At 62.0% G+C, this 25,020-nt stretch overlaps 1 protein-coding gene across 2 annotated transcripts; it reads left to right on the top strand.

Annotated features, from left to right (window-relative positions):
* Positions 1-4,344: 4,344 nt before the first annotated feature.
* On the top strand, positions 4,345-22,628 carry KRT80 (keratin 80). 2 transcript variants are annotated; one of them, XM_051845526.3, is made up of 9 exons: positions 4,345-4,795; positions 8,914-9,122; positions 13,255-13,315; positions 13,597-13,692; positions 19,397-19,561; positions 19,801-19,926; positions 20,194-20,414; positions 20,696-20,751; positions 20,876-22,628. In XM_051845526.3, exons 1-9 carry the CDS (start codon positions 4,346-4,348, stop codon positions 20,995-20,997), a joined length of 1,506 nt encoding a protein of 501 aa, XP_051701486.2. In that variant the 5' UTR covers position 4,345; the 3' UTR covers positions 20,998-22,628. The 2 variants fall into 2 exon arrangements, with proteins under 2 accessions (XP_051701486.2, XP_008254707.2); XM_008256485.5 differs by having other exon boundaries at positions 4,348-4,795; positions 20,873-22,628.
* The last annotated feature ends 2,392 nt before the right edge of the window (positions 22,629-25,020 follow it).

The following is a 25,020-nucleotide window of genomic DNA, read 5'->3' as shown; positions in this document are numbered from 1 at the left end:
GGCACAGGGTGAAATGTCCTGTTGGACTTTCCCGGGAATCGTCTGGCCCCTGAGCCTCATGGTCAGGAGATGACCTTGACGGCAGCGTCCACGGCCCCCGAAAGTCACTGCTCCTCTGAGCTCCCTGCAGCCGCTGCTCTTGCTCCTGACGGCAGCACCCCCAACCCACACGTCTCAGCCCTGACACTGCCCCCGCCCCTCCCCCACCACCCAGGCAGCTGCCCCTCTTGGCTCGCTGTCCACCTCTGGGAAGGTGACCGCCCTGGGGTCGGTGCCCCCTCCCGCCTGCTCCATCCTCCCCGTGCCTTGTCTCTGACTTGCCCTCACCCCCCTCTCTGCCCTCTCTCTGCCTACAACCATGAGGATGTGTCCTGTCCCCTGGAACAGGGGATCAGGGACCAAGAGGCCACACCAGGGGGGTGCAGAGGGGAGAGGAAGCCTAAATCCTCCTCCTCCTGGTCTTTCCGGTCATCTCCCCCTTCTTGGCCTCTGCCTCCTCAGACCTACACTTGCTTCCCAATCCCAGCCCCAGGCCCTAAGAAATCCCTGCCCCGCAGCTCCCAGGCTGGGCTATCCCCCACCCCGGACTAGGCCTCGGGACAGCCCTGCTCAAGGGCAACATCCAGAGAAGGGAGGCCAGGAGCTTCTAGCCTCATCAGGGAGAGAGACGGGCCCAGGTAATGACTCTGGTGTGGACAGGCACTCAGGAGAGAGGGTGAGAGGGGGCCAGGGACCTGAGCGGGCTCATCCTGGAGGACTTCCTGGAGGAGTGACCCTACAGTGAGGCTGAGATGTTCCCCTGCCCAGAGAGTCCCCTGTATCTCCAACAGCCCCAGGCTGTCCCAGAACCTGCAGCATTCATCCGTCAGCTTTGTGTCTTGCAACCGCTGTGCCTCGTGGTCGCTGTGCCTCGGGCCAAATGGGGCGCAGGGCGGAGGGGAGGCGCTGAAACTGTGACACAGGGATGCCATTCCCGTAAGGCCATCGCCATCTGGCAGGGCAGCAGGGGTGGCTCAGACGCCTCTCCTCCCCCAGGCTGAGACAGAGCCAGGCCTGCGTGGGCAGGAGGCTCTGAGAGGCGCAGGCAGAGACAACGGAAACCACGGAGAAAGAGGCGGCTGCGGAAGAGAGGGAGGGGGCTCAGAGGCCGGAAGGAGCGACGTGGAGGAAGAGATGCAAGAAAAGCCAAGAGGGTGCCCCTTGCTTAACGACCACTCCCCACCCAAGGGAGCGGGCAGGTGGGAGGAGATTTTGCCACCCACCGTGGAAGCGACAACCAAGACAGACTCCCGGAGACCCAGCTGGGGCTCCCCAAGCTCGACCCCCACCCCGAAACCCCCAGCCCAGCAGCTTATGTGACAGCACCTCCAGGAGGGGCGGGCAGACTGCCCCGGACCCAAACACCCCCAGAAGGGCTGAGTCCCCCTCTGCATGTCTCTCCCAACCCCCACCCTGTCTCCTGCTTCCCCAGGAGCCGGGTGCTTCGGGCTCCTTCCAGGACCAGGAGCCGATCATGCGGGTCCGCAGAGAGGGTGGAGGTCCTCAGGGCTCCGAGGACCAGGGCTCCAGGAGCCCCCACAAGGGGTGGAGCCAGGGAGGGGCAGGGGGGACAAGGAAGGGGAGGGAGGAGGAGGCAGGGCTGGGCGGGGCCCAGGAGTTCTGTTTGTTTTGGGCTTTTCTGCTGCTGTTCCAGTTCAGCAGCCAGAGCTGACAACCAGACACCTCCACCAACTGTGCCCAAGGGGTCCTCAGCAGGGCCAGAGGGAGCCCCACAGCCTGAGCCCCCCTGGGCAGCAGGTCCCCCATTCTTCCACCAAGGCAGAATAGCCCTGAGAAAAGCCACCTGATGCTCGATGCTCGAGCGCAGAGACAGCCCCCCAGCCCCACAAGCCGAGCCTGGAACCCCGGGTCTTCACAGTTACCTGCCACCTGCCCAGGTCGACCAGAAGGCCGGCAGAGGCACACAGGAGAACCAGGCCTCTGCCTCGGAGACTACAGCAATGGGCCAGGCCAAGGGATTGCCCTAGGCAACCTCCTTCCCTGTCCCAAACAGAGAAACTGGGGCAGGCTGCTTGGGACAACTACATCCCATTCCGGAATACCTGGTCCCCACTCTGTTCCCACTCCAGCTTCCTGCTCATGTGCACCCCGGGAGGCAGCAGTGATGGCTCAAGTATGTGGGTCCCTGGTCACCCACATGGGAGACCCGGATGGAGTTCCAGATCTGGTTTTAGCTGGGCCTAGTCCAGGCACTGGAGAGTAAACCAGCAGACAAGAGCTTGCTCATTCTCCTTCTTGCTCTCTCTCTCTAACTGCACCTTTCATGCCAATAAATAAATATTAAAAAAAAATTTAATAAAAGCTTAGAGGCTAAGATAAGTTGTGTGGCCTGAGGCCAGGCCCGCAGCCCCCCACCCCCCAGCCTCTTGCTGGGTGACCTTGGGTGAAGAAAGCTGTAGCACCCCCTCTCACATGTGCTTTTGGTGAGCAAGAAGGGGATGTTGGGGTCATCCCCGCCCCGTGAGCTGTCACTCGGGCACTGTCAGAGCACACGGAGGTGACCGGCGTGGGGGAGGAGGGCAGGCCAGGCCTGGCCACATGCCACTCGGATACCAGGCCAGGGTAAAGGGCGGCGGGTGGGTGCTGAGTGGAGGAGTTCAGCGGCCAGCCTATGGGAAGGGGGAAGCGCCTCTGGGGAGCTCTCTCTTCCCTCGGTCCCTTCCATCCCTGATCACCTGGGTCTCCCGCTCCGGCCCCCAGCACCCGGGGTGGGGTTGAGACAGGGGAAACGCCTCCTGCCCCACCAGAGATTCAGGGGCCCAGGTGAGAGGAGGCGTGGCGGGGAGGCAGAAGGCAGAGGAGGCAGGGGGTCATTCTCCAAGCCACAGAGCTGTAGGGGATGGCGGCCGCCCCCCTGCAGGCCCCGTCTGCCTGGACAAGAGCGCACTTCCGGGTCCTCTGCTGAGCACTGTTGTGTTCAACAGCAATCCCGGAAGCTGGCACCCGCGAGCGAGCGGCGCTGCGGGTTAAGCCGCCGCCAGTGATGCTGGCAGCCCGCATCAGCGTTCTGATTCCAGTCCCGGCTGCTCCACTTCCTGTCCAGCTCCCTGCTAAGGTGCCTGGGAAAGCAGCAGAAGACGGATGGCCCAAGTGCTGGGGCCCCTGCCGCTGACAGGGGAGAGACCCAAATGAAGCTCCTGGTTCCCAGCTCCTGGCTTTGGTCTCTGCCCAGCCCCAGCCATTGCAGTCATTTCGGGAGTGAACTAGCAAAAGGAAGTCCGTCACTCTGCCTTGCAAATAAATTCTTTTTAAGGGGCTGGCACTGCAGCATAGTGGGTAAAGCCGCCACCTGCAGTGCCGGCATCCCATATGGGCGCTGGTTCAAGACTCGGCTGCTCCACTTCCCATCCAGCTCTCTGCTGTGGCCTGGAAAAGCAGTGGAAGATGGCCCAAGTGCTTAGGCTCTGCACCCGCATGGAAGACCCAGAAGAAGCTCCTGGCTCCTGGCTTCAGATCAGCTCAGCTCTGGCCATTGTGGCCAATTGGGGAGTGAACCAGCGGATATAAGACCTCTCTCTCTCTCTCTCTCTCTCTTTCTCTCCTTCTCTCTGTGAGTAACTATGACTTTCAAGTAAAATAAATAAACCTTTAAAATTATTTTTAAAAGTGAAAATAAATAAATCTTTTTCAAACACCAGTCACCATCAGTCTAACAAGTCCTGAATCCATCACTCCCCCAAAGCCAAGGACTCCAAGCCTCCGAGATATGGGTGCACACATAGCAGGCCCTCAATAGATGATATCAATATGATTACCAATAAATGATAGGGCGAAGGCAGGAGGAGAGGAGAGACAGTGGGGGTGGGTGGGGGAGGGGAGGAGAGATAAGCCACTCGGAGTGTTTGGCAGCCAGAACCAAAAGAAAGGAGGTGCTGTTTTCCAGTGCCAGGCTGGCACGGTGCCCGGGCAGCTGCCTCCCACTTGGAACTCAGGGCTGGCCAGCCTCATCTTTTCCAGAAGTATGCAAGCCAAGCTGTGTCACCCTGCAGGTATGCAGCAAGGTCTGGGGCCAGAGGCACGCGCTCGCTTGCTCTTTCCGCCGCTTCTTCTTGGAGTCTCCCCATTCCCAACCCCCCCTCCCCAAGCCGCCCTGACTCCCTGAGCCAGGCTTGCCTAGGCTTTGAGGGGCTTCTGGGACCAGCCCCCTCTGCAGACAACTCTACCCCCCACCCCACCCCGCCCCCCGGCGGCGAGGAAGATCCTGCGTGGTGCTGGGGGCGGGGCGGGCACGCCACAGCATCCAACAGGTTGGTCTGGCTGCGAGGCGTCCCGCCCTCCTGCTGTAATGAGCACTGTACAACAGGTGTTTGCTCCTCAGTCCCCAGCCCGTCCTGGCAGCGACAGGAGCCTGCCGTCCGTCGTCGTCGGAGTCTCGCTCCCTCCCTCCTTTGCTGGCTCGCCCCTGGGCCCTGCCGCTGCCGGGCCGGGGGGCGCCATGGCCTGCCGCTCCTGCGTCGTTGGCTTCGACAGCCTCAGTGACTGTGAGGCGACCCCGGCAGGCAGCCCCCGGCCTGGGACCTCGGGATGGGGCCGCTGTGGGGCCCCGGGGCCGAGCTTCAGCTCCCGCAGCTTCACGGGCTGCTGGCCGACGGGCACCATTCCCAAGGTGACCGTGAACCCCAGCCTGCTGGTGCCCTTGGACCTCAAGGTGGACCCGGCCCTGCAGCAGCAGAAGACCCAGGAGAAAGAGGAGATGAAGGTGCTCAATGACAAATTCGCCTCCCTGATTGGCAAGGTGAGCAGCAGAAGCGGGAGCGGGGGTCCCAGCCGCCCCCTGGCAGGTGGCCGAGGTCAGCCAGCCCCAGCTTAGGTCAGCAGCCCCGCCCCTGCCCACAGCCAATGGCAGGCGGCGCTGCTACCCCGAGGAGGCAGGCTCCGCCGTGCAGGTGACCTTCCTGGCGGTCCCTGGAGCCTCTGGTCCTAAAGGCAGCCCAGCTCAGAAGCCCGGGGCAGGGCCACGAGGGGCTGTGGGGCCCTGTGTGTGGAGGCAGGAAGGTAGGTGGGAGAGGATGGGTGCCTCTGGTCGGAACCAGACAACCAGCAGGGCTGCCCATGCCACTCCCCCAAAGTCCCAGGATGGAGTCCTGGCACCCCAACCCTCACATGTCCTGCACCCCACTGCCCATGGCCTGCAACTGGCCATGGGGCAAGGGCACCAAATCTCTTCCCCAAGCAAGGGAGCCCCCAGAGAAGTCCCGTCCACCTCCCCGGCCTCCCTGCCCCACGAAGCCTCTCTGGCCAGCCCTCCGCTCCGCTGTCTCCTGCCCATCTGTGTCTGCCCACTGGACTGATCCTCCCCGGAAATGCACAACCCAGCCGCCCACCCCGGCCCCCTCCCTGCCTCCATCTTGGTCTCTCTGAGGCTGACTCTGGGGTGCTCATCTCTCCCATGAGGCGGGAGCTTGCAGACAGAGGAGGCAGAGGGAGGCGAGTTGCACACACCAAGCCCCTGCCCGGGGTTAAGCCTCTACAGGGACATGGCCGGCCGGGGCAATGTCACCTACCCACACAGCACCCCTGCAGATGGGCAGATGGAGGCCCAGAGAGGCTGGGTGCCTTGCCCAAGGGCACACAGCAAGTGGCGCCGTCTGGATTTGAACCCAAGCCTGTGAGAGACAAAGTCGGTGCTCTCTGGGATGGAGACTGATGCTTTCCCTGCCTCCCACCCTGTTCTGGCCCCCGGAGCGGAATTTTCTCCTCTGCACTGAGTGGCCGGGCGGGGGCCGTGCAGTGAGAGGACGAGGGTGTGCTGGGCTCGGAGAGAAGGCGCCTCCGCCCCACACCTGGCTGAATCCCTTAAAAGGAGCGCCTCGCCTCGCCGAGCTGTGTCATCTGGCTCCAGTGGGTGGCTTTGCTCCCCATATCACCCTGGGCCTCTGCCATGGCAGTGGGAGCCAGGGTTGGCAGAGGGCGGGGGGGGGGGGGCCCTTGGGGCAGGGTCCTGCAGCTGAATTGGACCTCGGCCTTGACATGGGGTGCCCTTCTGGGCCAGGGGTGGGGAAGACTCAGGGAGCCGGGGGTGCCAGCCCTTTGGAGGGGCCCTGCCCCGAGAGCCCCCACTCCAGTGGGGGAGATCTGTTTGCTGCCATCCCTCCCCAACTCCAAGGGCCCTGGGAGGAAGCAGGCAGCCCATGAGAGTGGGACCCCTGCAGGAACATGATGGGGGTTGACTCCTGGCTACACCATGGCTGTGCAACCTCAGGCAAATGTCTCCACCTCTCAGTTTCCCCAGGACCCCCTGGGCAATGCGCCGCTTGTCAGGACCAGATGGGGTAATTTTTGAAAAGCAGTTAGGACCTTGCTGGTGTGCAGCGAGTGTTCTATAAACACTCTGCGTGTGGAGAAAGATACCACCAAGCCTTTCCCGTGAGATTCAGCGGCCCCCCTGGGGAATGGAGCAGACCCTCCCCCCCATCGCAGGAACAGGACCTGTGTGGCCCGGATGCACCCCCTGGAGCCTGGGGGAGTGGCTCTCCCAGGTGGTCAGCTTCCTGCCCCAGTCAGGAGCTGTAGTTTAGTGGACTCAATCTCCCCTGTAAAATATATATATATCCCTCCCCCCAGACTCTGCCCTGGCCTGGCCAGTGCCATGGAGTCAGTTCTGGGCCTCCAGGCCTCAGTTTCCCCACCTGCAGAATGGGGAGGCAGACAGAGCTGGCCTTTGTTCCCAGGGGCCGCTGGTCAAGCTGCCATTGTATAAGGACAGGGGCTCCAGCTAGAACGGGGAGGAGGAGGAGGAGGAGGAGGAGGAGGAGGAGGAGGAGCAAGCGGCGATGCTCAGCACCCTCCTGGGTGGGAAGCAGTCACCCCGCACCTCTCAGGGCGCAGGAATCCTCGGCCTCCCTGGGTCTCTGTTCCGAGAAGGAGGAGACTCTCTGCAGGAGAGGCTCTGGGTGGCGGTGGCCACAGAAAATCCACCAAGGGGAGAGGGAGACGGGAGCTGCCCCTGGTCCCCTAGGACCAGCTGGACTGGCTGGCCAGAGCCACATGCTCAGGCTGGAGCTGGAGCATGCAAGAGTGAGGTTAGACTAAAGGAAGGACTTCCTGGTGTGAAGGTTTCTCTGCTGCTCCTGGGTGGAGGAAGGAGCCTCCCGTATCTCCTCTCGCCCCACCCTCAGTGTAAACACGCGGCTCTGCTTGTCAAAACAGAGGCGAGGTGGGGTGAGCAGGTACCTCCCCCCCACAACACTCCCTCTCACATACAAAGCAGGGCACCCTCCTGACCTCCATCCCTACTGAACCTGTCTGGCTGTGATCTCGGCAGACAGCAGGCCTAAGGTCAGCTTCACGCAGAACTTACCTGTATGGGTGGGAGCTTGGCCATCGTCTTGTGCTCCTGCTGGGGGAGTGGCAAAGGGGGCTTCCCAAGAGCTTCAGCATGGGGGGGAAGCCCGAGGATGTGCTCAAGGCTGAGACGGAGAGGGGTGGGGAGACCCCTCCCCTGGTAACAAGGGACACAGGGCACCGGCCCAGAGGCTGCTGGTCGCTCTGCCAGGCGCCAGCACCCTACAGCATCCCAGCTGGGGCAGGAAGAGGCCCAGCCGTCCACCTGTGGCTGCAGGGGACAGTGCTGGACTTAGCAGCGTGGCATCCTCAGGACCGACACAGCCTGCACGGTGCAGGAGCCAGGCCGCAGCCGGCCCCTCACCTCGGTGGCTACCCATAGCCTGGGCACCAAGGGGGCAGAGGGCTCCCGGGCCACCGCGGCTCAGGACAAGTGAGGGTACATAACCGAGGGTCTTGGTGGAAAGAAGAGGCATCTTTCAGGCTCAGCCGGGAGGGGGCAGAGGGTGCTTCCTGCAGGAGCACACATGGGGGGGGTCGGGTAGCCAGGCCCTGGGAGGAGGGGCAGGGAGGTGTTCCTGAGAGAGAGAGAGAGAGAGAGAGAGAGAGAGAGGCTGGGAGCACAGACAGGAGAGCCCTGGGCCCAGTGGAGCTGAACTCGGGGTGGGGAGGAGAGAACCCCGGGAGGGACCCTGACAGCCACAGAAGCCCCTGCAGGAGTAGGAGGAGGGGGAGGGAGACCGAGCAGGAGATGAGCAGCAGTGCTCAGCGCAAAGCCAGCCCCCACCGAAAGCCAAAGCCCAGCCCAGAACGGGGAAGCTGGGGTCCCGGGACCCACAGTGGCCCCAGCACAGCCAGGGGGCCCAAGTGCCTGGATTCCAGGCCTGGCTCTGTCCGGTGCCAATTTTGCCAAGCTCCTTGCCTCTGGGCACCTGGTTAGCTTGTCCATAACACACCCTTGATGGCTCCTCGCAGGGACTTAACGAGTTAAAGATGGCAGGCCCGCACACAGTAGGCGCCACATAAGCATTTGCTATCAATACTTCATCCAAGCAGTCCCTGGGTTCTTCCACCCAGCAGCTGTCAGAGGTGGTTCTAGCTGGGGAAACTGAGGCTCCGGCTGGGGCAGGGCGGGGTGGGGGCTGCGAAGAGTCTGGGGGTGTCCAGAGGATTAGTCTTTACTGAAACACTAACAAGGCCCCAAGTTTCCAAAACAAGACAAGACCAGGCTTGTTGCAGCCAGGAGGGGGCAGCTGAGCCCGGGGCAGCCCATGTTCCCTGGGGTCTCCCACCCCAGCCCACACGGCCCAGGAGAGCCTGCCAGACGCTTCGGCACCCCGGTTCCCCCTGCTGGGTGGCTCCACCTCGATCAGATCCTCTCCGATCTTGGCACCCTCAGCTGATCAGTGTTTGTCCCAGGAGGCGCACTCCAAACACGCAGGGCCCCGGGGGTGGACATGCACGGATGAGCCGCCGCCTCCCAGGAAGCGCCCCCCCCCCGCCCGCCCGCGTTGGGGCGCTCGGGCGCACCCACACCTGGCCCACTCGGCGCCCTCCTCATTGTCCCAGGTGCAAGCCCTGGAGCAGCGTAACCAGCTGCTGGAGACCCGCTGGAGCTTCCTACAGGGCCAGGACCCCACCGCCTTCGACCTGGGGCACCACTACGAGGAGTACCAGGGCCGGCTGCAGGAGGAGCTGCGCGCCGTGAGCCAGGAGCGGGCGCAGCTCGAGGCCAACCTGCTGCAGGTGCTGCAGAAAGTGGAGGAGTTTCGAATCAGGTAGGGGCCCCGGGCCGGGTCAGAGGGCGGAGACCCAGCTGTTCTCACGCGGGGAGGCCTGGCCCTGCACGAGGCTTTATTTTTTCTAAAGATTTATTTTATTTATTTTAAAGACAGAGTTTGAGAGAGAGAGAGATCCTCCATCTGCTGGTTCATTCCCCAGATAGCCGCAATGGCCGGAGCTGTGCCCATCCGAAGCCAGGAGCTTCTTCTGGGTCTCCCACGCGGGTGCAGGGTCCCAAGCATCTGGGCCATCTTCTACTGCTATCCCAGGCCATAGCAGAGAGCTGGATAGGAAGCAGAGCAGCCGGGTCTCGAACTGGCGCCCATATGGGATGCTGGTGCTTCAGGCCAGGGTGTTAACCCGCTGCCCCACAGCGCCAGCCCTGTCTTTATTTTTTATTGAGAGCCTGGTATAGGCCAGGCGCTGCACGCACACTGCGGGATACCGCGGTCAACCTGCAGCCGCGCGGGCTGGGGGAATTATGTCACCACCAGAACCACACAGGGGCTTCTACTGGGGATGTGGCTGTGGGTTTTTGTCTCGAGTGGGCTGGAGAGGAGAGGGATGTGTCCAGGGTGCGAGCCGGGGACGGGAAAGCATGGCTTTGTAGGTCACAGCGTGCCAGGCAAAGTAGAGAGGTACAGGAGACAGGGCTTAAAGGGACAGGCAGAGAGCCGGGGGGCAGTACGGTCCAGTGGTTACGGGCGCAGGCTCGGGAGGCGGGTGAGTCCTTGCCCCCAGCCCGCGCTAGCTTGGAGGCCTGGGACAGTGCACTTAACTCTGCATCTCGGCTCCCTTTACCCACGAAGGGCAGTGGTGATGGCTGATGCCCCTGGGGCGGGTCCGAGGAGGTAGCCGGCAGTTCAGCACCCTCTAACGGGCTGGGGCAGGGGGCCTGGGCTGAGGCTGAGTTTGCCCAGCTCCTGTCCCTAAGCCCTGCCTTCCCTGTCCTAGGGAAACACACACAGCACATTTGCTGGGAGCTGTCTAAGTTCCCGATACCCCACCGAGACCCTAACAAGGAGGGTCAGGTGCTTCGCCTGGAAGGTGGGAGAGCAGCAGAGCCAAGTGGGAGTGTGGGGGCCTCCTTTTGTGGAGAAGAGAACAGACCAGAGAGGGCAGGGCTCGTCCTTAAACACACAGCCAGGCATGCTGTGTCCCACCCCACCCCGAGCCTCGGCCAGTGGCCGCACACAGCTACTCCCAGCCGCCCAGCCTTTGTAACTACAAGTTCTGTCCAGATGCCACTCATTGTTCTCAGCAGGCTCCCCCCCCCCCCCCGTTGGGCCTGCAGCCGGCTCTCCAAGAGCCTGCTGTCTGTTCACTCGGCCCGACTGGGCTCAGGGCCTCTCTTCCCCTCTCGGAGCCCGCCGGCCTGGCTGCAGGGTGTGTGGGCTGCAAGGGGGAACCTGCAGCCTGGCAGTGCACGGCCCAGGGTGGGGGAGGCCCCCAGGGCCTGGGAGACACCAGGCAGAGCCCTGACAGGGAGGGGCTGTGCCCTGCCTCTGCAGGCGATGAGGTCAGCCTCTCGTTCCCAGGAATAAACAAAGGTGAGATGGGACTGTGCACAGTCTGGGAGCTGGTTGCTGAGGATGGGGAAGAAGGCGGGCATCGTGCGGGGTAGCAGGGACCCCCAAGGATGCGCCAAGGACACGCCGACCGAACCCTTCTGTTTACTGAGGACAAAGCAGAGGCCCAGCTCGTGCAAAGGGGCTCAGAGATGGCATAGGCAAGCCACTCAGGGTACTAGAGTGTGGGGAAGAGCTGGCTGGGGGGAACCCAGTCAAATCAGGCATGAGATGACCTGGAGCAAGGTTGCCTGCCCCAGGAAGCTGAGGTGGTAGCCTTAAGGTGACTGGCGCCCAGCGTCTGACTGCAGCCCCAGGACCCTGCTATGCCACCAGCCTCTCCCCGGGGCTGAAGCCTTGGCTGGCCCCAGCCCACTGCCACCAAACCCAGCCAGAGGTCCAGGGAGAGAGCAGAGTGGCCGGGCAGGCTTGCTGGCATAGGGGCGTGCCCCCTGGGCTGCCCTCCCCTGGCATGTCTCTCTGTGCCCTGGGAGGGTCCTCAGAGCCACAGAGAAGCCCCTGTGCCCCTAGCCGGCCCCACCTCTGTGCCCCTTCCTCAACAGCCTAGGCTGCAACCCAGGGGTTGGGCGGCTCGCCAAGACTTGGAGGCCCCAACCCCAGGCACCAGGTTCCCTCTTAAGGTTTTGCAGGGGACAGAGCTAAAAACAGATCGGGTGGGGGAGAGGACAGGCCCCCAGCATTGAGAAACCCCTGGTGGGCCCAGCAAAAGTGAGGTGTCTGATAAGGAGGCAGGAGGGGCGCCCACCAGGGGGCAGTGCGGGGAGAGGCAAGGAGGGGGCTGGGCGCTTAGCAGATCACCCCAAGCCTGACTCCAGCGCGGGAAGGCTTTTTTTTTTTTTTTTTTTTTGAAAGACAGGGTTAGAGAGAGAGGTAGAGACAGAGAGAGAGAGGTCTTCCATCCGCTGGTTCACTCCCCAGGTGGCCGCAATGGCTGGAGCTGCTCCAATCCGAAGCCAGGAGTTTCTTCTGGGTCTCCCATGCAGATGCAGGGGCCCAAGGACTTGGGCCATCTTCTACTGCTTTCCCAGGCCATAGCAGAGAGCTGGATCAGAAGTGGAGCAGCTGGGACTAGAACCAGAGCCCATATGGGATGCTAGCGCTTCAGGCCAGGGCTTTAACCCACTGCGTCACAGCACTGGCTCCTAGCAGGAAGCCTTTGGAGTCAGCCAGCACCTAGAATTTATGCGGGGTGTGTAGAGGATGTCAGAGGCCACAGCAGGTGCAGGGGCACCATGTGCCGCTGTGGAGACATCAGCCTGCTGCATGCGCACACAATGCCACCAGGAGCGCCACGCCCCCAAGGCTCACGCAAGAGCTGACAGAGGTCCCAGGATTGTGAGACCCATGCAGCTCCCAAGCCCCCTCCCTAATCAGCCGTGACCTCCTCGGTAGAAGGGGACCCATGGCATCCCATAGCTGGGGCTTGGGCAGGGTGTGGATGAAGCGCCGGCACGTGGGAGGCGTGGCTAGGAGGTACCTGGTGCTCCCTTCCCCAGGCGTTTTGCTCTGCTGGGCAGGCCACCCCCCACCCCACCCCTGCGCACATCTGCCCAGCGCCCTCATAGCCCTGAGCGACAGGCAGAAGGAAGGCCGAACCAGGCAGGGAGGAGGGCACGCTTGGTGCCTGTGGGTCCACCCCTGGTGCTCCACAGGGCCAACACGAGGGCAGCCGGGTCTCTGCTGTGAGGTCAGAGACCCGGGCAGGCAGGCGGCTGTAATTAGAGCCGCTGGTGATTCAGGCATTCCTGGAGAGGAGGGAGGGAAACTCGTGGTGCGGAGCCCCTACATCCGGCTGCTGGGACAGGAGCAGAGGCCGGTGGACACCAGAGCGAGGAGGAAGGTGCTACAGTTTGCTGAGCACTGGTTGCATCAGAGGTGGGCTCTGGCAGCTCCAGCTGGCACACACACACACACACACACGAGCACACGCCAGGGGAGGAGGCTGAAGTTACAGAAACTCCCTTAGTTCAACAGCACCAGAGGCAGTTTGTAAACGTGGACTGGCCCAGCGGACTCGCTCTCCGAGACTGGGCATCGGATCCAGGTGTCGCAGCTTCTACAGGTTCATCTTGCAGGCACAGGTGCATCACTGGTGGGCTTAGTGCAGCCTGCAGGACCCAGGCCCACCCATGATGAACCTGAGACCACGCTTATGGGGAACTTGAGAGGGGTGGGGGTAGCAAAGTCCGAGGGGACTTGGCCCCAAAGCATCTGAACCTGAGCTTGATAGGGGAAAATACGAAAGAACGGAGAGTGCCGGGTGCAAGGGCTACACAACCTGGGGAGGCTTCCTGGAGGAGGTAGACGTGAAGCAGAGAGGAAGCGACCAGAAGTGGCCAGGGGAGGACAGGGCAGAGGGGAGGGGAGGTGAACAGGAGGAAGAGAACAGGTGCCCTGCCCGCGCCAGGGTGTCACAGCAGGGGGAGTATGCAGCGAGGACGTGGAAGGGCCACTGTCTCCCCACTGGCACAGGCCCTGGGGGAAGCTGCCTGGGCGAGGTGCACAGGCCCCAGCTCCCTTGCCTCCTTCTCCCCTCCAGGTACGAGGATGAGATCTCCAAGCGCACAGACCTGGAGTTTACCTTCGTCCAGCTGAAGAAGGTACCACTGCCTCCCTGGGGCTTCTCCATGCACGGCCCCCCAGCCCCTCCCCTCAAGACCACCTGCTGTCCTTTGTGCCCATGCCGGGCTTGGAGGGTCACCTCCCCTGGGGCCAGCAGACACCCCCGTCCACATGCCACTCCTTTCCCAGGCTCCAATCTCCTCCAGAACCACGCCCACTCTCACCCAGGAAGCAAAGCCCCCCACCACCACCACCACTCCTGCCCTGGGCCGGGCCCTCCCTCTCCCTCTCCATCTCTCACCACTGCTCCCAACCCTAGGACCTGGACGCAGAGTGTCTCCGACGGACCGAACTGGAAACCAAGTTAAAGGGCCTGCAGAGCTTCGTGGAGCTGATGAAGACCATCTACGAGCAGGTGAGTGAGACGGGGCCAGTGTCCGGCTGAGCCAGGAGCTGACCGGTCCACAGGCAAGGGAGGTGGGGGGCGGGAGGCAGGCGAGGGAACAGCGTGAGGTGCGGCTTGGAACCTGCGCCAGTCACAATTTCCCAAGCGCCTTCCCGTCCACAATCCCACATGTCCGCCTTCCACCTGCCCCGTGGAGCACAGGCAGGTTCCCCGCAAAGACCCCTCTCTGAGAGAGAACCATGTCTTCACCCGTGCTGGAGAGCTGAGGGCGTGCAGGGCAGCAGGTGCCCCAGGCGGGGATCGGGAGTCTGGCCTCAGTCCAGGAGCCTTGAACAACCATTCCAATGGCATTGGTCTCTCTCTAACCCCTGCAGTCTGAGCCACAGCTGCCCCACACCCACCCACCCACCCACCCAGGCCAGCTCTGCTCAGCGTGTGTCACAGCCAACTCAGTTTGGGGCTCGGGCAGGGGCAGCTTGCAATCAGAATTCTCTCGTTCCCTGGCAGTACCAACTCCTGCAGGGGACAAAAGAGACCCAGTAAAAGCAGGCACGGGGGTCAGTCCATAGCCCAGCCAGTCCTGGTGTGTGTGCTGCCCACATGTGCATGGTGGACCCAGCTGTGGCTGCCACCTGCCGCTCCCTCCCCCCAACCCCAGGCGAAGCTGCATTCTCCCATCCACAGCCCGATGCAGGGCTTGCGGGGGTGGAGGGCAGGTACTGCTGGGCTAGGGCCCCCTTCCACAAATGCCCTTGGTCCAGCTAAGAGCAGGAGGCAGAGCCATCGTGGGGGACAACAGGGGTTTAGCAACATTTGTGCTACAAACGGCTGGTGCCAAGCTGCAGCGCCACAGCCAAGTTCAAAGGCATCTTCGCAGAGCTCTGCTAAAATAGCCCTGGGGGACCTCTGAGCACAGCTTCATGGCCTCGGCTCTGCAAGGTGAGGTGGGGGGGGGGGGGCTTTGCAGCAGGCTCCGCCCCCAGCCAGGGCTCCCCTCAGGGTAGGGCTAAGACCAGATATGGCCATAGCACAGCTCAGAGCCTTGAGAACAGCAGGGAGGGAGGCAGCGCCCCCAGTGGACCACCTCCACCATCGACCCTGAAAAGCCTGAGTGTGTGGGGAAGGGCAGGGAGCCGACCGGGACACCGCACCTGCTGGCTGGCTTGGCTTAGGCGTCCCTCTGCCCATACTCACTGTGAGCAGGGCCAGCATTTCTGCAGCCGGCCTTGTCCCTGCGCTCACGGACGCCTCGGCAAGCTCAGAGCTTATGCTCCAAGCCAGGACAGGCACCCTGCAGGTGTGGCAATCAAAGAGGCAAATGGCTGGAGGTGACCAGCGCTATCCCCGGGCCCTGCCGCGGCACCCCTACAAAACTCCTCTTTACCGTTTCTGCGACTCTGAGTGCCATGTATGTCCCCTCTGTGCCTCAACCATCACTCCCTCACCTGTGAAATGGGGCCAGTCCCGTGTACGTCCCAGACTGCATCCCAGGCAGCGGGGAGAGTGGGGAGGCAGGACTGAATTTGGTGATTAAAGAGAAAGATGCCACTGTGCTGAGAGCAGACAGGGCTGGGGCAGGAGCCGGGGCTCTGGAAAGTCACTCACATGGAGTCTTGGGCCAGAGGCGGGGTCAGACGTTGTCACCTGTGATGTGTATCGGGGCTGGGTATCACAGAGGGGTTGTGCATGGGGGTCTCGGAGTGTGGTCTATGCAGTTACAGGACCCCCGTGGAGAAGGGACTGCAGGCTGCGTAGCAGGTGCCTGGCGGTCCAGCTGTCCCTTTCTGGTCTCCTCAGGGCAGTGATTCCAAGACCCCTCCCCCCAGATCCCCAGACCCTGAGATATGAGACGGCGTAGAGTCCACTGTGTGGGTCCCCTCTCTGGGTGACTTACAAAACCTGAAGCGACGCTAACGCTACATCCATCAGGGCTTACGCTGTGTGGCCCGGGAATAATGACAAGGAAAGCATCTACGCAGTCGGTACAGACACTGGGTTTCTTCCCCAGCTCTTTTTGCTCTGTGCCTGGTTGACTATGGGGCTGTGGGGCTGACATTTCGGGAGGCAGCGAGGTGGTGAGCTGGTGTTGGGGCCAGGAGGTTGCAAAGACCACACTGGCCCCTTGGCTACAAACTTTCTGCACCCACTCCAGGGGGGTCTCTAAGCCAGTGCTGCCCCCTGGAATAGCTCTGTGAGCCCCATATGTCATTTCAAGTTCTCTGGAGAGACAGATACAGAGAGTCCTTATTGCTTTATTCATTCCCCAAATGGACTGGGCTGGGATCAGATCCAGGAGCCAGACACTCAACCCAGGGATCCCACAGAGGCAGCAGAAGGCCAGTGCCTTGAACCATCGGCCCTGCCTCCTAGGGTTTGCATTAGCAGGAAGCTGGAGCCTGGAGCCAGAGTCAGACGTGGAACTCAAGCACTCCAGTTTGGGATGCGGGTATCTTAACTGGCACCTAAATCATCCGGCTATGCACTCACCCCTAGATGCCACATTTAAAAAAAAAAAAAAAACAGATCATTTGAATTATGCGTCTAAGTATGAAAAATCTAATGTGTATTTTTTTTAAGATTTATTTATTTGAAAGGCAGAGTTACAGAGAGGCAGAGGCAGACAGAGAGAGAGAGAGAGAGAGAGAGGTCTTCCATCTGCTGGTTCACTCCCCAGGATGGCCGCAACAGCCAGAGCTGAGCCGATCTGAAGCCAGGAGCCAGGAGCTTCTTCTGGGTCTCCCACAGGGGTGTAGGGGCCCAAGGACTTGGGCCATCTTCCACTGCTTTCCCAGACCATAGCAGAGAGCTAGATCGGAAGTGGAGCAGCCGGGTCTCGAACCAGTGCCCACTTCACTACAGCACCAGTTCCTAGTGTGTACTTCATACTCACAGTTTGTTCTGACTTGGGCCTGGCCCCCTTCAAGTGTTCAGTAGCACAGGTGATTAGGGGCTGCCTCACTGGCCAGAGCAGCTGCGAGCAAAGGGAGGCACCGGCTGCGGCTGCCCCACTTGGAAGGAAAACACCTGGGCACTGTAGCTTCGGCTTTGGAGCAGATGCTGGATCAGAAAAACATTGCCGCAGGGGCCCAGCCCAGCCCCAGCACACATGTGCACATGCACGCACACACATGCACACACACGCATGCACGCATGGACACACACACAGAGGCAGCTGGCATGTGTTCTACAAACCCTCCCCAGCCAGCTGATCAAGACCCCAAGGCCTCATCTACACACAGCAGCCCCCTAGACCACCCCTCTGCCCCTCCCTTCCAGGACACAGACTAATGAGGAGACCCTGGGGGCAGAAACTCATAGCCCTCCCCTCCTCAGCTTCTGGTGCAGCTCCCAGTACACTCGGGCTCTGGCCGCATCCACCTGCCCCTCCAGAAACCCTAAAACATCCCCCTCTCTGACTACCTATTGTGCACCTGCTATATTCCAGGCTAAGTGCTTTGCTGACTTAATCTCAATTCGCTCTCACAACCCTATGAAGTAGAAGTAATGATCGAAACAGCATTGATTTTTGAGCAATGCCAATTTGAATCCTGGCTCAGGAGCTGTGTGTGCTGGAACAGCTTAGTTTAATCTCTGTTCGCCTCAGTTTGCCCATATATAGAGCGGGGAGATTAACAGCACCTACCTCACTGGGCTGCTCGGAAGCTGTGTTCTGTTAATGCACCCAAAAGCATTTAGAACCATGTCAGGCACAGGGTGAGCATTGAAGAAACCTCAGCTGGTTTCGGGTCTGTGATTATACCCATTTTACAGATGAGAAAACTGAGGCTCAGAGAGACTTCACAACTTGATGAGGGTCACCTGGCTAATAAAAGGTGTTGGCAATGAGAGTCTCATGCCAGCAAACCCTGCGTTTTACCAGCCAGCACAGAGGGGCCCAGGAGAGCACCACCTACCCAGTGCACGGAACCCCGTGAGGATGGCTGTACACGCAGCACCCTCTCGTCCCCGGCTGGGACGCCAGCTCCCCCTGGAGGTGGCAGTGGTGGTCTGGGGGTGGGGGAGGGGGGACAGCATCACAAGCCCAGAGTGATGGTGCATGTAGTACTGGCTGGAGTCAGCCCCACAGCCTGCTTCTGCTTGGGGGCCCCAGCTAAAGTTCACGTGAAGTCCAGCCAGAAGCCCTCACCATGAGGCTGGCCACTGAGCCCAGGGTCCTCCAGACTGCCCCCAGGGGGGTCTCACAATGCCCACCACCTCTCAGGAGCCCCTCCTTGTCACCAGGCAGCAGCCACGCGCAACAGCCCTCAGCCCTACAGCCACGGCTCTGGCATACAGGTCGCCGGGCAGAAGCAGCAGAGCCTTTGCCAGGGACAGACACGAGAGCCGCGCCCACCGGCTGTGCCTCTCTGAACATACAGGTGCACGTTCAGAGGGTCAGCAAGGGCCCAAGGTCAGAGCCACACTCAGGGTGCAGTCACAAACCATTCAACTGAACTCGGCTTCGACACAGCCCCGAGAGCCGAGTGCCGGTTCTGCAGCGGAGGGAGGTGCAGTTTGGACATCATTGGCTCGGGTGCTCAGCGAAGCCCCCGATGTGGGGATCCTGCGAGGCAGCCAGCCGGCGTTCTCAGTTACGAAGACAACCAGGAAAGCGGGAGAGAGAGAGAGAGAGAGAGAGAGAGAGAGAGAGAGAGAGAGAGAGAGAGAGATCGGGTCTGCGGTTAACGGAGAGTACGCACAAGGCAGTTTCAAAACCTTGTGTGCAAACCCGAACGAGAAGGGTAGGCGCCTGGTCTCTGAGCTATCTGAAGACCCCATGCAGAGCCCTCAACTGGATCGCATTTCAAAAATCACGAGGCAGTCTGCAAGCTAGGCACGCGGACTGCGAGCTGATGGCTGAAACCGGGGGCTTCGGGTGGACTGCCAGGGCCAGCAGGCGCAGGATGCAGGCGCTGCCCCAGCCCTGCCCACCCCACCCTACCCCACCCCTGCCTCCACCAGGCTCCCTCCCCGCCTCTCCTCCCCTCCTACAAGGCTGCCAGGGGAAGCCCTGTGTGCCGCTTGTCCTCCGTCCCCCACTCAGGCCACCCAAGACAGACCCCTTGCAAGCCTCTAGAGAGCACGCTGGCCAGAAAGCTTGCCAAAAGGCTGGAAAGACGTCCGAGCTGCTCTGGCTCCGTGCAGCTGCCCAGCCAACAGCACCAGCTCCAGGCCCAGCCCTACCACCCGCAGTGGTTCCATGACTCCCTGGGCCTCGGCTTGCTCCCCTGTGGTCTGGGGAGCCTGGGCGGCGGGGGTAGGGGAGAGCGAGGTAGGGGGCTGGCCCCTGGTGAGTCCCAGGGAAAGGGGGGGGTAGTTTCACTCTTCTCCAAGGTCACAGGACAGGGAGAAAAGAAAGCAAATATTGGGGCAGCTGCACTTATGGGTCAGGAGTAGGGTGCAGGCCACCTACCAGGGGTTGCATGCCAACACTTATTCAATGTTGGGGGAGCCTGGGGACGAACGTGGCTCTGCAGACCCAAAGCCAGGGTGACCTGGGGAGCCAAGAGCCCTCCCGGCCCTGCTCCCCTCTGCTCAGATGGACAGAGCCAGGTGGGGGATGGGGGCATCCAGCCCGAGGGGAAGCCGCAGCAGGAAGTCACCCTTTCCCATCTCTCCAGGGACTCGCGAAGGGGAACAGGCACCGGGGGCAGCAGGGGGGCCTCATGCCCTGTCCCCCAGCCCTGAGCCCCCCGCGTCTGTGCCCGGCCAGGAGCTGAAGGACCTGGCAGCCCAAGTGAAGGATGTGTCGGTGACCTTGGGCGTGGACAGCCGCTGCCCCATCGACCTGAGCGGCATCGTGGAGGAGGTGAAAGCTCAGTACGACGCCATCGCGGCCCGCAGCCTGGAGGAGGCTGAAGCGCACTCCCGGAACCAGGTTGGCACTGCTGGTGGGCCCCAGGGTGACCAATATCCCAGAGGGGACTGGAGACGCACAGGGGTGGGGCGGCCTGACCGTCCCGGGGGGTTGGGGGGAAGCAGCCGGGAGAGAAGCCCTCAGCCATGCTGGGCAGGTGGGGCACGGTGCAGGGGCTCACGAGCAAGGCGGAGCCGGGGTGCTGGGGGCGACACAGGAGCCGCCCCTCACTGCCACCCTCCTCCCCCACGGCCCTGCAGCTGGAGGAGCGGGCAGCCCGCTCGGCCGAGTTCGGGAGCAGCCTGCAGAGCAGCCGCTGTGAGATCGCCGCCCTCAACGTGCGCATCCAGAAACTGCGTTCCCAGATCCTCTCCGCCAAGAGTCACGTGAGGAGCACCCCCCTCCAGGGGGAGGGGAGGGTGCTCGTGACCCTGAGCCTCCATGCCTCGGTTTTCTAACCTGCAGAATGGGATGGGAGCAAGCCTCCTAAGGCAGTGATAAGGCTCACAGGAGGGAGTGGAGGGCCCCGGAGCCGGCATCCGGCCAGGACAAGCCTGCAGAGCCAGTGCGGCACCCACCCACACACACACACCCTCTCTGCCCCCTCCCTGCTCCGCTCCCCAACGCCTTCCCCTCTGTCCACCTGGCTGCAGTGCCTGAAACTGGAGGAGAGCATCCAGACAGCCGAGGAGCGGGGCGAGCTGGCTTTCCAGGACGCCAAGGGCAAGCTGGCCGAGCTGGAGGCCGCCCTGCAGCGGGCCAAGCAGGACATGGCGCGGCAGCTGCGCGAGTACCAGGAGCTCATGAATGTGAAGCTGGCCCTGGACATCGAGATCGCCACCTACCACAAGCTGGTGGAGGGCGAGGAGAGCAGGTGCGCGGGGTGGAGGGAGGAGGGCTGGAGGGAGGGACCACTGGGCAGACCTGGGTTCCAGTCCCGGCTTGGCCACTTACAATCCGGGAGCTTGGCCCGCTTGGAAAATCGTTAGCATGGCTCCCGTGCGTGGTGGGGGAGGCAGGGATCGTGTGGCCGTGCACACACACTGCCACATGCCCTCCCCCTGCCAGTCCCTGGGCCCTCATTCCCACGGGAGCCAGAACCACGGGCTCCCTTCCCCTCCCACCACATCCCTCTGTCCACCCCCCCCCCACCAGGATGGACTTGCCCTCGGCCGCTGTGATCAGCGCAGTGCAGTCCCGATCCAGAGTCGGTGAGTACGCGCGGCCCAGGAACCCGAGGAGGGGGAGAGGCAGGGGCACGGTGACCCCAAAGGTGTCAACAGCAGCCAGCCTCCAGTGCCTTCCTTTCCCCCACCCTTATGTCCCTGGCAGCAGCCTCCAAATCCCGCCTCTCCGCGGGCCCCTCCCGGAAGAAGAAGAAGAGCAGAGGCCACGTGATCCAAATCACAGAGATGTCAGAGAAGTACCTCTCGCAGGAGTCCGAGGTCTCCGAGTAGGGCGTTGGAGCCCCGGAGCCCCGGGGTCCCCCCCCCACCGCCGCCGCTGCAGCAGGAGGGACTCCAGCTAGACTCCAGAGAGCAGCTGGGAGGGGAGGCGGAACCTGCCACCACGCTGACAGCAGCAGGGCTCGGAGCAGGGCTGCTTGGCTGTGGGTTTCGGGGGATGGGAGGGGAGAGTCAGGGTCCCTCGGGTCCCCCCAGCTTCCACCTCCTGCATAGCTTCTCACTGCCCCGGCCTTCCAGCCTGGGGCTGGAAGCTCTCCCGACTGCCTGCACTGGGACTTGGGGGACACTGTGGCTCCACCTCACTGCCACTCTTGGGCTCTCCCTCTGACACAGGGCTCCTGCCAGGTGCTTTTCATGCGTCTGCCCAATGCTTGCCCTGAACTCACTGCTCAAGCCTTGCCTTGCCACTGCCTGGGAGCAAGGCCTTGCTCACCTGGCCCAGGCCCCAGCCCCCCAGCTGCCCCCTGGGGTGCTGAGGGTCCCCCCTGGCTTCTGCACCACCTGGGCTCCCCCGACACTTGACAGTATTAGGGGGTGAGTGCAGGAGGACCCCTGGGTGTCTGAGAGCTGAGCCTGGACCTCAGGCCAGCCTGGATACCAGCCCCTTCCTCCACCCCACCACCGAGGGGGCCATCACCACGCCTGAGCAGGCTGCACCCAGCCAGCTCTAAGCACCTTCTCCAAAAGTTATTCTTGCCATGATCCACTCACGGGGAGCAGGAGGCAGTGGGCAGCTTGAACCAAGCAGGAGAATCAGCCCCTCCCTCCCTCCCACGCACAGCCACCCACCCAGCCTGGGGCCTGAGCGCTCTGCCTCCAGCCAGGATACTGGGCTGGTGCCTGCTGTGCAACCCCAGGCCCATTTCCCAAGCAGGCCACTTGCCAGGCCTCTGCTCTCTCCTGCTTAGCTGAAGGTGACAGCCCCTTCCTCAACCCCCCCCACCCCACCCCACCACCACCACCACCACCAGGCCCCTGCCTCCCTCCTCCACAGCTGCTCTGCCTCCCTGCAGCAGGCCATGACGATGCAGAGTCCCGGCCAGTCTGGGGGCGTCGGAGCCCTTGGGGCTGTGGGCAGAGAGAGCAGCCCTGCATGCAGCCAGCAGGAAGCCCCCAGTGGGCGGGCGGGCAGGCCAGCAGGCGGGAGGGGGCTCCGCACCCCCCCACCCCACCTCACCCCCCCCCCAGCCCTGGGCTCTCATTCCCTCCCTCTCCCCCAACTTGCTGCTCCTCCTATTGCCTCTCATGTCCCCAGGGGGGCAGGGCCTGAGGCCCCCGCCCCAGGAGCGGTGCTAGTGGGCTGCTGACCCTCAGGCCACAGGGAGCCCACCCTATACTCACCCCCAAAGTCCCAAAAGACGGTGCTGCTTTTTCTCGGGCTATCTGTCGGCTTCCCGGGGCGTGGGTCCTCAGTGGGGATGGAAGAGAGAGAAAGTATATATTATTTTTTGTTTCGTAACTTATGTGGCTTTAACTTATTGCTTCCCGTCCTGTTCCTGCATGCTCCGTGCTGTATGTACTATTCTGGAAAATCACTCGGACCCCAACTGCCTCACCTGGCTGCTGGCTCGGGGCTACGCCCCTCCCCCTGCCAAGGGAATGAATAAAATGTTGAGGATAAAGCCTCCGGGTCTGGTTTTCTCTCTGCTCTGGGGTGGGTCAGGCCCCTGAGCCATCAGACTGATGGTGGGCTGATGGGGGGGATGCAGGGACCTGGCTCTGCCCCCAGCTCAAGGCAGCTTGCACTCCCAAAGGTCTTCTTCCCCACCATCCCTCAAAGAGATTGTGCAGGTGCAAGGAGATTATCGGAATCCGAGGAGACAGAGGCGCTGGAGGATGCCCGCCCGCCCCCTCCGGCCTCCGAGTTGCCTGTTTCCCAGTCTGGGACACTCAGCACCCACTGTCCGCCTCAGCTCCCCGGGAGGGGCCGGGTCGGGGAGGGCCCTGTTTCTCTCAGCAATGGCAGCTCTCTGGCTTGGGCACCCTGAACAAGAAGCCGATTGCTGCCCGCACAGCAGATGTGAAGGCTGACAGAGCACCAAGGCTGCCTCGCTCAGTGTCAGCACGGCCAGGCCCTCCCGGCTGGAAGTTCACAGGCCAAGTTCATCCATTCGCCTGAGAACCCCAAGGGGCGAGCTGCGCCATCCTCAGCCCCGGGGGAACTCGGGGACGGGTAAACCACATCCCCACATCCCCACCCGAGAGAGGCCGCGAGCTGATACCGGCTCTCATTCACGTCTGTCTTCAAAAATGGGGCTGTGCTGGGCAGGAATGAGGCAACGTGTGCATCACTCGCGTCCTCCCACCTCCTCGGAGCTTGCAGTTCTGATCACCTCCAGCTGCCTGCCCTGCGTCGCTGACCGGCAGAAATTCCCAGCAAAGCCTTGTTGACGGCTTCCTTTTTCTTTTGTTTGCAGCATTTTTATTATGTTGTTCAAAGAGTTTTATTTCGTTTTTTAAAGGTTTATTTCTTTATTTGAAGGGGATGGTTGAGAGAGAGAGATCTTCCAAAGCAAGGAGCCAGGAGCTTCCTCCAGGTATCCCACGTGGGTGCAGGGGCTGAAGGACTTGGGCCATCTTCTACTGGTTTCCCAAGCCATAGCAGAGAGCTGGATCAGAAGTGGAGCAGCCAGGACTTGAACCAGTGCCCATATGGGATGGCGGCATCACAGGCAGCGGCTTTACCCGCTACGCCACAGCGCCAGCCCCAGCAGCCAGGGCTTGAACCGGCACTCAGATAATACAAGAGCCAGCATGGCAGGTGGCAACTTAGCTCACTGCACCACCACCAGACCCCAAAACATTTTTGTAGTCTTGGACTCATGCGTTATTTCTAGAAATTTATTGCCCACAAGTGGGTCATTCATTTGGCAAACACGCATGGGGCGAGCACACACACCCCAAGCCTGGGCCTGGCCCTGCCCTGGGTGACCGGGTCAACATCAAGCCACCCAGCAGTCACCTCCATGTCTTCCACTCCCACTCCTCTGCTTAGGCAAAGCCCCCCGCCCCTGCCCCCACCCCTGGCTAAAAGACTGGGAGCTCCCACTGCCTCCCCAGGGCTTTGCACAGGGCCTGGCTCGCAGCAGGTGCTCAGGCAACAGAAGCTGAAGGAATGAGTGACGCCCCTCCCCCACCAAGACCTCCCAGCCTTTAGTCCCACGGGGGCAAGAGCAGGTCCCTGGTGGCACACACAGGACTCACTGAGCATGTGCAGAACGGATGGTCCTGTGGGAGCGAACTGCAAACGCAGACTCTCCTGCCCCGCCCTGCCAGCAGATCTGGAGGGGTCCGCTCCTCCCATACCCCCCACCCCAGGGTCCTTGACCTCTCTCCTCCACTCCTGCTCTTCAGTAATTCAGCAAATGCCTGGCCAAGGGCACCAGCCTGGCTCGGGCTACAGCAACAAAAAGCAGCCCGGACCTGGGTTCAGCTCTCCTTTCTCTCATTAGCTGCAGCCCAGAGAGACCTGTAACCTCTGTGCGCACTGCGACCCGAGGCGCCCAGCAGAGGAGGAGGCGCTGCGGCTAAGAAGCTCCGGTGGGCTGGGAGACCACAGAACTGAGAGCGACAGCGCAGCTGGAGAAGTTAGCCTGGGAGGGCTTCCCGGAGGACAGGAGCAGGCGGCTTGGCAGGAGCGGGTGTTAGGGTGTGCAAGGAGGCGGGGGGGGGGGGGGCAGGGAGGGAGGGTACAGATTCGCTCAGTCCCCAGTCTGGGGCTGGGAGTCAGCGGGGGAAGCTGGAGGTGCAAGTGATGAAGGGGGTGTGTGAGGGCACAGATTGCAATGTGGGGTACCCTGGCGCCCTCACCGCCGTCCAGAGGGTGCTGTGTGTGCAGTGGGCGCTCATTAGATGCTGGGCAAATGAATGAAGTCGTGGGTGGCAGGGATGGCAGCCATTGAGGACGTTCTGAGCACCTAGCAGGTGCCGCATTTTGTGACAACAACAACAACAAAAAACTGCATGGGTTTTAAACATTTTTGGCGCCAACACAAACTTACCTTTTTTTAAAAC

This window comes from Oryctolagus cuniculus, chromosome 11, assembly GCF_051225735.1.
Source record: "Oryctolagus cuniculus isolate XC-2025 breed Fujian yellow rabbit chromosome 11, ASM5122573v1, whole genome shotgun sequence".
NCBI classification, from domain to species: Eukaryota; Metazoa; Chordata; class Mammalia; order Lagomorpha; family Leporidae; genus Oryctolagus; species Oryctolagus cuniculus.
The sequence above is the reverse complement of the archived record's forward strand: the minus strand, read 5'-3'. Positions and strand labels throughout refer to the sequence as shown.